At 35.9% G+C, this 13,469-nt stretch overlaps 1 protein-coding gene across 1 annotated transcript in view; it reads right to left on the bottom strand.

The window, feature by feature from the left end:
- Positions 1 to 13,469, bottom strand: part of tmtc2b (transmembrane O-mannosyltransferase targeting cadherins 2b) — a 102,787-nt gene that overhangs the window by 10,211 nt on the left and 79,107 nt on the right. The window contains exons 8-10 of the mRNA XM_079873461.1: positions 10,139 to 10,260; positions 2,496 to 2,577; positions 55 to 169 (exon numbers count right to left, since the gene is read on the bottom strand). Of these exons, the coding sequence (XP_079729587.1) occupies positions 55 to 169; positions 2,496 to 2,577; positions 10,139 to 10,260 (319 nt within the window). The remainder of the gene's footprint in view (positions 1 to 54; positions 170 to 2,495; positions 2,578 to 10,138; positions 10,261 to 13,469) is intronic.

Here is a 13,469-nt window from a genome sequence, read left to right on the forward strand (position 1 = left end):
GGGTATTTAATCATGGTACAAAATGTTGTCTAAATGGATGCATGTCCTTCTCACCTGAGCATGTGAGCTGCACTGAAAACCACATCAAATTCTTCACTGTCCAACTGGGCGGCTTTCTCTGCCATTTCGGCAGCCTCCAAAAGCCGCGAGTCCTCCAGCAAAAACTGACCTGAGGAAGAAAAGGGGGGAATTTCATTTTATATTTGCTTTTACTCCCTCAGAAAGACAAATGTGAAATATTTCCTTTGGCTGTTGGACGGATAGTTTGGTCTGCCCTCTCAATGATTCTGTGAAACATGAGATAGCAAGGGCGCTGCACGCCGCGCAAACCATCTGACAGACCATTTGTCCAATTGAGATTTCTCCGATATGCATGTTTCCGTGACAAATTAAACGCTTACTCCTGTAAGGTTGTGGAAAGGGGACCGACTGGGATCTGAAACCTCTGCAGTATCGTTGCTAGAGGCATCGGTCAAGACCGAAGTGGAATAAACAGCCTGTTGCTATTTGGCGAAGTGGCTCTCCACACTCCTGAACACTGCAGGGCCAAAACCAAACATTTTTTCCCAAATAGCAATGGACCAAAGTAGAAACATAAGAAGTGATGTTATGCAAAGGAAGAAAGCTTAAAGTGCCCCAATTATGCTTTTTTACAAGATATTACCTTTTTATGTAGTGTGTAATTATAGCTCTTTGTGAATGTAAAAATGCTGCAAAGTTTCAAAGATCAAAGTTTTATTGTCTCCCTAAAGAAAGAACGGATTCTGAACTGCCTGAAACTAGTGGTCAGTAATTCCAATCTTACTTCCTACATAGAAATGTCCTGCTCAAGTCGTGCTCTGGTTGATCAGCTACTTTTTTCAATGTTTCATTAGTGGACTCGAACTGATATGGTAAAACAAACACCATTGTTACTGTTCGTATCACTGTGTATACAAGTGCTGAGAAAGCTTCCAGAGCTGAAATTGGGATATGGTAATGGCTGTTTAGTTAACAACATGCGCTGTAAACCAATCAGACCAATCACAACAAACTGGGCAACAGATCTGACCAATCAGAGCAGAGTACACTCTCGGAAAGGAGGGGTTTAGACAGACTGAATTTACTACACACCTATTGTAGGAGAATTCCAAAACATTGCAAATTAGACATAAATAAAATTGTAATGGGGCACTTTAAACATTGTCATCAATTAAGGTATGTCTGGGTGGCACAAATGATTTACACAAATATTGCAAAAATCAGACATATAGCAGCTTTCTCCCTTTGGTAAATGACGATGTGGTCAATCATGCAAAACGGAAAATACAAAGAAGGCGGCACGTTCTCCAGGACAGTGGTTATACACCAGAGAACAATAGAAGGAAATAGAAGATCATCCTTATGGCCTTTGGATAGTACGTGTTCTAAAGATGCCTGATCAGACACGTACTAAATAATATTACGCAGATGCCTTGGCAGCGATTGAGTGGAAAACACATTGTTGGGGTTAGCCAGTGATGCTGTGTTTTTCTGGACTAAATCCATACATGGGAGCATCCAGGGACAGGTCAACTATGAAAATCTAGGATTTGAGGGAAAACGATACAAGGAAGACTCATATGCCGAGATAAAACTAAAAATGCATCCTAAGGATAATTAACTTTTTTTTTAACATTCAATTTGAAACGACTTTACATTTTTGATAAAAATACGATGGTAAAATACGAATAATGCACTTAGAATATTTTTTAAAAATGTTTTAGTTTTACAGTTTGGTTAAACTAAACATTATCATCAACTAACATGTTATTTGTCCTCAACATCTCCATTTCAAGAACAGCAAAATGGACTAAAATTAATGAAAATGACAGGACAAAAAGTTGATTAAACTCACATTTTCATCAAAAACTGTTAATATAAAAAACTATGTAAAAATTAACACTAAAAATGAGGATGTGAGGCACAATAATAATTTACGAAAGAGGTTCAAACAAAACAAAAATATTGTACAAGAAAAAAAAAAAAGAGTAAAGAAGTAAACTGAAAAAATGGTCGTAGGCTACAGTTTGGCTAAACCACATACATGCAGACACACATGAACCCTCGTATGCTTTTTCCTTAGAGAAATAAGGTCTCGTTATCTGTCTTTGCTCGCTGAGGCGTGGGTGGTTTCGTCTCCCTGGAATAACATCTGTATACAAGGTACGCTTCAGATAACACCCAAACAATGACTTCCTGCACAGCACCATCTATCTTGCTGTGAAAGAGCCTACAAATGTAACCTCAATTACAAGACTAAGCTAAAGAGTTAAATGTGAACAATTATGGCCAAAATGGATTGTAGGGAAATTGTGAAAGTATTTCACGAATTTCACTGCATCAGCAAAACTAGAGCAGATGCAATGTTTGGAATCATATGACCTCGTTATTTTTGCATTACTGGATGACTAGCTAATGTCATTTCAGCCCATGTGGGCACGTTTAGGAGTGATTAAAAATAAAGCACTACCAACCATAATGCATATAGCAGTTTCCTTTAGTAGGATCGAGCTCGATCGCCTTGAGAAAGAACTTCTCCGCTTCAGTTTTCTGACCCTGAAATGAAAACAAACAAATCATAATCAGGAATTTCTTCAGGGTGAGGTTTTCATGGAATCTTTCACTTTAAACCTGATGATTTCTGACCGTATACAGTATAACGTTCACTGGAACAACAGGAAATGTGTTTAGCAATTCCAGTGCTTAATGCTGCTATAATTTATACACCCTTTGACAGCGTGATTTAAATGTTTTAAATGTGAAAATGTAATAGACTTCTTGCAAATACAAAAAAAATAAATAAAAAAAAAAAGCTAAAATATCTCATAAAATATCATAAAATCATTTTATTAAGCGAAAAGAAAGTAACTTTAGAATGATGAGATACAAAAGTGAATAAACTTCCATTGCAATTTAAACCTTAAACAATACTCATTCCAGTCTGAGAGGCATTATCATTGCACGCTCCCACGATTCACTTGATTAACAGTGCATGAAGTTACCTTCGGACCAGCTGCAAATCAGTGAAATATTTTTATTTACACTATATAATTTAAATCCCCAAAGCAGTGATGTGTAACTTTAAATCAATGTATTGCACTCACAGTGATGTCTACACTATATACAGCCAGTGCTGTTTAATGTTAGACATGGATGTTTGCGAACTTACACAATGTCGAGAGAGTGAAAGAAATAAAAAAAACAGACACATGGGACACTTGACTTTTATAGTTTATGCAACAGGGAAAAAAAGGTTAGAGCAGTGGTGCAGTAGAATAAAGTACATGTTATTCACGATGTGGCAAAACTGAATTTTCAGCAGCCAGAAATCGTTCTAATATGCTGATTTTCTCAAGATACATTTATCTTCTAATTTATTATTCCTGAAAACAGTTGTGCTACTTAATAATTTCCGCCACAAAGTTAAATCCGTTAAAATTTTTTACGGTATCAGTCGAACTTGGCAAATAGGACAATGCAAACAGCTGTATTGCACCATCAGTCCATTTTACGGCGTGGTTTCTCGGCCGTCATAAAATGCCGGACATAATGCCGTCATATTGATATACTGCCCTAACGAAAGCCAAATTTTTATCAAATAGATAATTCATGCGATTTTTTTTAAATTAATGCGCATCCATACTCTCGTTTTCTTCACAGTAAAATGGCAGAGATGCACAAAGGAAATACAAATAGTTTCTCATGCGCACGCGAAAGTCTTTTTTTTTTTTTTTTTTTGCAAAGGTAGCCTACCTTTAGCGGCTCCGTACTATTGAATGGTATACTGGTGATCCAAAACAATACGACCAGTCACAGGTGACGTGAATATCATTGATCATCTCCTAACAAGGCCACATATTAAGGTCTGGGTAGATTAGATGGTAAACAAACAATCGGTTTTCATTATTCGTAATCAGCGTGTTGGATGCAGGAGAAATGGCTAGGAATAAAGATCTGAGTGCCAAATTGTTATGACAAGGTGACTGAGTATGGCAAGGCTTCTGAAACGGCAAGGCTTGTGGGTCGCTCTCGGTCAGCATTGGTGAGAATTTACCAATAGTAGTCAGAGGAGGGGCAAACCACAATCCGGCAACATGGTGCTTGAAGGCAACGAAGGCTATCAAGCAAGTGTCGGAACTGGACCTTGCTGCAGACCTTGCTGACCTTCACCTGGTCCGATGAGTCCAGTTTTCTTTTACACCACATGAATGGCTGTATACCTATGCGCCGTTTACCTGGGGAAGTGATGGCACCAAGATGCACTTTGGGATGACGACAAGTCAGTGCAGGGACTGTGATGCTCTGGACTAAATATCCTGCTGGGATACCCTAGGGCTCATGTGGATCTAAATTTGACACGTGCCAATAACCTAAACATTGCTGCAAACCAGGTACAACCCTTCATGACAAGGGTATTCCCTGGTGGAAGTGGCCTTTCAGCAGGATAGGTCACCCTGCCACCTTGCACACATTGCTCAGGAATGGTTTGAGGAACATGATGGAGAGTTCAAGGTGTTGCCCTGGCATCTGAATTCCCCAGATCTCAATCCAACTGAGCATCTGTGGGATGTGCTTGACCAACAAGATCACTCCACGGTGGCTCCACCTTGCAACCTACAGGATGTGAAGGATCTGCTGCTAATGTCTTTGAGCAAGACACCACAGGACACCATCAGGGGTCTTGTAGAGTCCATGCCTTGGCAAGTCGGTGCTGTTTTGGCAGCACACAGAGGACCAACAGCATATTAGGCAGGTGGTCATAATGTTTTGGCTTATATATATATTTTGGAGTATATACATATACTGTATACTTTATATATTTGGGTTTTGATTCATATGAAAAATATGCGTGTCCTTATTTGAATAAGTAAGGACATGCATCAAGATAAGCTTCGTCAAGTTCCTGACAAACACATGTCAGTGTCATTCACTGAGGTCATGTTATCACTCTAAAGCAATATCCTGCTTCACCCCCCTTTCCTATGAACACGCACACACACCCCTCTCTGCTGGACCCCCGACCCCTTAATCTGAGCATGACATCAGAGAGACAACAGACACACTGCTGTTCCAATGTCTCCGAGGTGTTCTCGAAACGGATTCTGAGCCTGATTAGCGACGGAAATGAGAGAATTCAATAATGCAGCTGAAGCACTCATAACACACACACACACACACACACACACACACACACACACACACACACACACCCCTGGGGAGGGGCTCTTTGACCCGGTGAGTTTGTGAATGGAGGTCAGGGAAGGTCAGCACAGCAGGGGAAAGGACTGAGTTTCATCATGTCTCCTTCTTTCAACCCTTGACCGTGAAGATTTCCCTGCCCTCTCCTGGAAATGGTGCCTGGGACAATGTGATGGTGACTGCATGAACAATTTCTCATTGTTAATGTACATTTTTTTTACATTAATTAATGACATTAAGAAGACTGACAAAAGTGACAGTGAACACTTTTACACTATTGCAAAAAAAAAAAAAAAAAAAAATTATATATATATATATATGAAGAGTTCAGATGCAAAAGCCTCTAAGTGCCATCTGAAAATTTCTTCTAGAATGATCATTTTTATCAAGCTCGTATATTTAAGTTCAGTAATTTCACTTAAAACGACAAGTAATAAGTAATTTTCATTGTCATTTAAGTGAAATTACTGAACTTAAATATACAAGCTTGATAAAAATGATCATTCTAGAAGAAATTTTCAGATGGCACTTAGAGGCTTTTGCATCTGAACTCTTCATATATATATATATATATATATATATCAATTTTAAATAAATGCTGGTCTTTTGAACATTCCATCCATTCACCAAAATATTTCACAAAAAGCAGCACCGTTTTCAGCACTGATAAGAAAAGTTTCTTGAGCACCAAATCCTCACATTAGAATGATTTCTGAAGGATCATGTGACACTGAAGACTGGTGTAATGATGCTGAAAATTCAGCTTTGCATCACAGGAATAAATTCCATTTTAAAATATATTCCAAAAGTCAACAAATATTTTAAAATGTTTTTAAAAAGACCGAAAACACTGGGATATGAATATGTTGTATTATCTAAACCCAATTTAAAGGGCTATTATAATTATAAGGCTGACAATTCAGTGTAATTAATTAAAAAAAGCTATAAATGAAAGCAATTAATCATGCCTTCTAATTAATTGCAAGTGTATGTATAGGAAATTTTTCAATCATCAGAGCAGTTCAAGCATGAAATACGTTCATTTCTAATATATGCATTTCATTTTATTAATTTGCACATCACATAGTTAAACCAATTCAAAATTTTATTCAATTGACAGCCCGATTAATGATACATTTTGTTTACATGTACTGAATGCATTGCCCTCTCAACCATTCAAGTTTGTTCAAGGTCAGAAAACTGATCAAATCACAGCCCAGGTTCCTCTGATCCCTGAGAAAGTTTTGTTTTCACCCAAAGGATTATGGGTACTCATGTTTTCCTCTGTTTCTGCATCAAGCAAGAAGAACACACAAGGGCCTGAAAGCTTTGAGCTGAAAACTTGACTGAAGTCAAGACAACACCTTTTGAATTTGCTTTCACTCGAGCGAGTTTCATCACAGCAGTGCGGTTCTGTGATGTCTCTGGTGGACTGACTTTGTTCTGGACTCTTCAAATTTTAACAGGAAATCAAGTATAGGCTACTGAATGCGTGATTTGGCATGGCAGAAAGTGTGCAAAGATTGCTCCCTTCATAATCACTTAAAAGCTGTCACTCATTTTAGTTAATTTAAACTAAATTAATCTACAGTTCCGTTATAATCAATGAAGCTGACTGAACAATTAATCTCTCATAATGTCTAGACTTTGTTATGATGAGAGGATTTGCGAACGTACAGAACTCAGCACTGAACGGCTTTGAACGGTGAGTGAATTCTAATTTGAATTCTAATAACACCTCTGATTGGCCATTGCGTTCAAGAAATCAACATAAATGTTTGTGATTGGCAACATAGCTCAACGTCGCAAAAATGCGTACAGAAAAACGCTCTCCAGAGTGCCAACACAGACACTTATTGGATTGCTTACAAAATCTGTTTCGCCCATGCTATTATTACGAAGAAAACAGATCCTAGACCAGCAGTTAAGGCCAGCTTTTCCCTCTAAAAGTAATCAGAAGCAAATATGGGTGCAACGGGTCGCAGTTGATCCGTGATCCAAATGGACCAGGCCCAGCGGTTTGACACGCATGTGATTCGCGGATTAATTGATAAGTTTGACAATTATAGAGAGAAAGTTTTAAAAAGTTTTAATTATAGCAAAGTTACATTAACCCCCCTATTTATTTTTTGGCTGATCAGAAAAATTATCCAATCTGCGATTTAAAAACCGTAATATGATCCGAACCATAAGTTTTTTGATAGAAGCAAGAGCAAAAAAATAGAAGCAACAGCAACAGAACTTACCTAGGCTTACACAAACCTTGTCTATGTTTGCCCCTGTGAATCGTTTTTTAATTTTTTTTTTACATTTTAATTGTTATTGTTGCTTTTGTGCAATAGAGCAATAACAATTGATTTGTTTTTGGAAATTAAATTTTTTAGATATTTCTATTTTGTCTTATCATGCGTCTAGTGTGAGTCCCTGTATTGGGATGTTTGCGGACAGACTGGGGTTTACGTCAACTAACATGAAAGGAATGTCAAAGAGAGAGAGGGACAGAGCCCTTTGATCTCACATCATTTATTCTTGGTTGTGTGAAATGATGTAACTGACAGAAATGTTTGGTCAATCTAAACTGTTTACGGAGTTTTATAAAAATAACTGTGTTTCACATAAAAGTGTTTCAAATTTAACCCATATTTGAAAAGTCAGTTATGGTACCAGAAAAAAAAAATTATATATATAATATATATATATATATATATATATATATATATATATATATATATATATATATATATATATATATATATATATATATATATATATATATATATACAAAAAACCCCAAAAGCAAATATATATCACTGACTATTAACCTTATCATTACCTTTGAAACAAAACTACTGAACGTGAACATAATAGCCTGATATAAAAAAGAAAAGAAGTCTGGTGGATTTAGAGGATTTTGCATCTGAACTCTTCACAGTATATATATGTGTGTGTGTGTGTGTGCCCACGCATTCGGCTATATACATGAAGAGTTCAGATGCAAAATCCTCTAAATCCATCATCACTTCTTTTCTTTTTTATATCAGGCTATTATGTTCACGTTCAGTAGTTTCATTTTAAAGGTAATGATAAGGTTAATAGTCAGTGAATAAATTAACTTTTTTCAATTTTTGGCTCATGTGGATGAAAGACAACAACTCAGTATCGAAGTAATGATACAACTAGGCTACTAGTTGACTCGAAACTGAAAAGACGCTGTTTTATCGTGAGATCCCACCCCCTATGGGTGGGTTGAAAACATGCGGAACTAGCTCCTACTACTGGCTGTAGTCTCCAGCCTTTGGCCAAAAAAACCTCAGATAACGCAAAATGACTATGATCCTGCTACTGTTTTTAATAAAGTATATAGACATTTTGGCTACAGCTTCGGCCTTTTTGCCTAATTTTAATGAAAGATGACAGAGGACAGGAAAAATGTAGAGAGGGATCCCTTATGTACACAACACACAACTGATATGAACCAACATTTCCAAAATGAGCACCACAGCTTAACATGCCTGGAACATGTTCAGCTGCTATTTCACAGTGCGATTCCACAAATAACTTTTATCTTTAGAATAATAGCATGCACAGATGAATCATTCACAATGAGAACAGGAACCTGTATTAAGAAAGTATTTTGACTTTACACGATACCGCTAAGTAGTGGAGATTCCATCACATTTCTCATTTGATTTTATTGCCATAGTAGCTTAATAGTGGAGCTCCATTTCTGCTAGAACCCGTCAGAACAATCCCTCTTTCAAAAGCACACTGCTTTCCTTGTACTGTCTTGCTGAGCTTTCAAAGATGCTAAATTAAGACAGCCTGTATTTTTTTTACATAATCAGCTGGTGGTGGCCTCATGGAAGAAAAAGGCCCGAAGAGGACCATATGGCCAGAGTGGAAATGAAAGGAGACAGACACAGGTAAACTCTCAGAGCAATCGCCTCCCCTCAACCTTTTTTTAACACATCTTCTCTCATATCTGTCCACACGGATTTCTGCTGAGTGAATTCAGAACCAGGGCATATGTGCGAGTAATCCGGTCTTCTGTTTTTTTAGCTAGATCAGTTTTTCAGTTCTAAATTTTAAGATTAGAGAGAAAGAAAGAATGCCTTTGGTTTTAAGGCATGACTTCTCAGTTCAGATTTATAGATGAAAAAGGTTTCTTTATGTAATGGTATCTTCTTGCAGAAAGCCAATGTGTGCTCAAGCTACATTATGCCTAAAGGGTATTTAACGTTCAATAGGAGAATTTTGACTTCCAGATAAGGACGTTTACAGAGTTACTAATAGGTCATTTATCTGATGAAAGAGGTCCAATGTTGTTTGGGAACCTTTTGACTTTTATTATATGGTCAAAAACAGTCCTCTCTATATCAGTAAGCACTGTTTCTGACCTCCCTGAAACGTCTCGATTATAGATTTTTTTGCCAGGAACATCACAGTATTCCTCTTTTAAATAATTCCAACCCAAGGCATATGCAAAAAAAAAGAACAAAAAAGAAAAAGGGGTAATGCCTGGTTGAGTTGCTTTAGTAGTGTGCTGCCATGTCCAAGTGTAAGCTGAAACTTGCGGTTATAGTAAGGGATGTGACATTTGCGAAACACGCTTGAAGTGGTTGACCAATCACAACACACTGGTCCAGCCGACCAATCAGAGCACATTGTGCTTTTCAGAAGGAGGGGCTTCATGAAGAAAGATATTTAACAGAGCTTTACTGACAGAGTGGGAAGAGGGGTGCTGCAACAATGTAAAATGTGAAAAACAATGTGTTTCTTGAACATTCGAGCATGAAAACCTAATCTTATACACACCAAAAAGAAAATTAAAGACATTGTAAAAGGGCATAATATGGCCTCTTTAATAACTAGGTAACAACCCATTATTCGGTTAGTGTTCATTAGAGTGTGAGTTTACCGTCATAGCCAGGAGCTTGCCGTAAGTGAGGTGCGCAGGTATATGGTCCGGCTTGGATCGGAGAGATTCCTTATACCAGTGTTCTGCCTCTGTCAGTTTGTTCAGCCTCATGTAGGCCTCTCCTATGAGGGGAGGAGACAGGGGTCAGGTCAACATGTCAAAAGTTAAGGAAGCACATAAACCCCCCCCTCGCCGTGGTTTATCCCATAGCAGAAATAGAGGCAATCAACTGAAAATGACCCACAAAAAGTCTAAAATGTGATACTGTAGCGTTGAGTGAAACCAACATTAAGCTGGGTGATTGTTTAGTGACCAGCAGACATTCAATTATTTATTAGATTACATTAGATTATTTATATTAGACAATTTTTGTATGGGATATTTAAAAAAAATAAAAAAATAAAAAGGCACGAGGCCTCAAAAATTATCCTGCCAATGGCCTTTTGGATTTTTTAATGTTTCTGAAAGAAGTCTCTATTATCCTCACCCAGGCTGCATTTATTTGCTCAAAAACAACAAAATATTAGTTATTAGTTATATATATATATATATATTAGGGCTGTCAAAAGATTAATCGCGATTAATCGCATCCAAAATAAAAGTTTGTGTTTGCATAATATATGTGTGTGTACTGTGTATAATTATTTTGTATATATAAATACACACACATGCTTGTATATATTTAAGAAATATTTGCATACATATACTGTATATATTTATATATAATTTATATTATATATAAATATAATTTTTATATATATAAATTATACAAAAATCAAAAATTTTCTTAAATATATACAAGCATGTGTGTGTATTTATATATACAAAATAATTATACACAGTACACACATATATTATGTAAACACAAACTTTTATTTTGGATGCGATTAATCTTTTGACAGCCCTAATATATATACATATACATATACACACATATATGAATTTTCAGCATCATTACTCCAGACTTCAGTGTCACATGATCCTTCAGAAATCATTCTAATACGTTTCAGGATCTAATATGATGCTAGATAAATAGAAAGTTCAAAAGAAAATTAATAAAATAAAAATTTACTCACACTTGGTTCAGTATTAATTTTGGACTGAGCATAAAAAGTTACATTAAAAATTAAAAATAAAATTAAATACATCACAAGCAAAAACGAACTTTAAAAATTTAAATACTTAAATTAATTGGTTAACAATTCTTTAAAAAAAGAAAAGAAAAAGAAAAACTATATATAAGAAACAAACAAACAAAAAATTATGTATACTACTCTAAAAATACAGCGCCCCTCTCTGGCCTTCAGCAATTGTCCTAGCGCCAACACCACTCTTATAAATCCAGATGTAAATGCAGACTCTTTAAGACACGAGTATAAACACACACTCCTATCCTTTAAACATCATCTAATATAAACACCCATCTGCAATAACACACACGCTCCACTCAGACAGATTATTATAGAAGAGCGAATCACAGCTACTTCACTGAGATAACACAGCCTAAACATTGTTAATGTAATGTAATTAGAGCAAAAATAACATAAGCAGAGGGTACGTGACTACACTGGGGTTTCACATGACCCGCCAATCTGAATACAAGTCTGTCTGTGTTGTGTTGGTGTCAAATATAGGACATGTGGGTCATTAAAACAGCCTCGAGTCAAATAACTCTGGAATTTTCAGTATTATTATTATTATATATATAAAAAAACAGTAATCATCATCTAATCACAGTTCAAGAGAAGCATATCTTGCAAAAAGAAAAGAGAGAGGGGATCTTGTTTAATAGTTATTATAGTGCTCCATTAAAGTCCATTAAGTCATTTTGAGGAGTGCATTTTTGATATTTTAATAAAACATTCTTAACTGACTTGCGCTGTGGATTTTTTTTGTATTGTTTTAAAACATGACTTTGTTGTTATTCAATCACAATTACGGTGTATATAACCAATCAATTGCACTGTAGCCTATTCCAGTTCTTATGTTCTGAATGTGATATCATGTGATTTATTCTATTTTTGATCAATTTACCACTTCAACTTCAATAGAGACTGTTGACTAAAACACTTGTATTTGTAATTTTGTATGTAATTTAGCATATTTCCTGTCATTATTAATGATGTCAGGTGGCACAATTGATGTGAATAGCTATTGTTTTGAATGCATTTATATGTATACTTCCATGATTATTTTTCTGTCTTTAAATGTAAAATCGAATGCTTAAGATATTATTCCCTAGAATGCAATTACAAATTGATATGAATAAAATACACAACCACATAATAATGTGTTAGGCACTGTAGACACTCAAAGGGTTACTTTGCTAAGATTTCACAATCAAATTTTTACAAATATTTGGTTGCACCACCTGACAAAATAAGTCAAAAAATGAATTTAAACACTTTGAAATGTTATTTAACAACTGATTTTTTTAAAAACACATAATTCCTGACTCTGCATTAGGAATATGCAATACATCCATTTTGAAAAGATTGAAAAAAAAAAAAAAAAAAAAACTTTTTTGAAGCTTTGTCATTGACCCAAATGTACAAAACATACACATGTTGGTCTATTTAGCAATTTAAAAGGATTATTCAACATTTCAACACAACCTGATTTCCTCAGTAAAGTTGTATTTGGCTTAGTTGGTCAGAGAACACAGCTGTACATTTTGGCTGTTAAAATGAGCTAAATACAGTTGAAACAGCAAAAACAAACAAAAGAAAAAGACAAGTGACCACAAATGAGCTTTGGGAGAAACAAACAGGGAAAGGAGAAATGATTGTTATGATGAGATAATTGTGAGAAAATGGATGAGAGGGAAAGCTGTGGGTTGGTAAATGGGTTGCATAAGATACTAAAATCCAACAGTTTGCTCCCATGCTTTAAATAAAATGGGATAACGATTCTCACGCTCTCTGTGTTGTACAAAGCGTCTAACTTCTCTTGTGTGTGAAGCTGTTGACTCAAACTGACAAAATCAATTCTATAGATCAAAGAAAGCTTTGGAAATGGGTTCATGAGAAAACGCACCAATAAAGTAACAGACCCAGACTTGTGAGACAAGATAAAAAAACAACAATATGGAGTTACACTTACAGTATGTAAGGGATAATGTACAATCAGTCAGTCTTTATCACAAAATAAACCTGACACTGATGGTTTGCATCACCCTGAAGTGGTTTATTTTGCAACAATGACCTACTGACTGTACATTATCCCAGTTATTACACAAATACTAGTTGGATATAAAAGTTCCATTGAATGTTTTATGCTCATTTTTAACAATACTATCCTCCAAGAGACATACAATCACATATACAGCTTG

The sequence above is a fragment of the Squalius cephalus genome (assembly GCF_949319135.1).
Source record: "Squalius cephalus genome assembly, chromosome: 6".
NCBI classification, from domain to species: Eukaryota; Metazoa; Chordata; class Actinopteri; order Cypriniformes; family Leuciscidae; genus Squalius; species Squalius cephalus.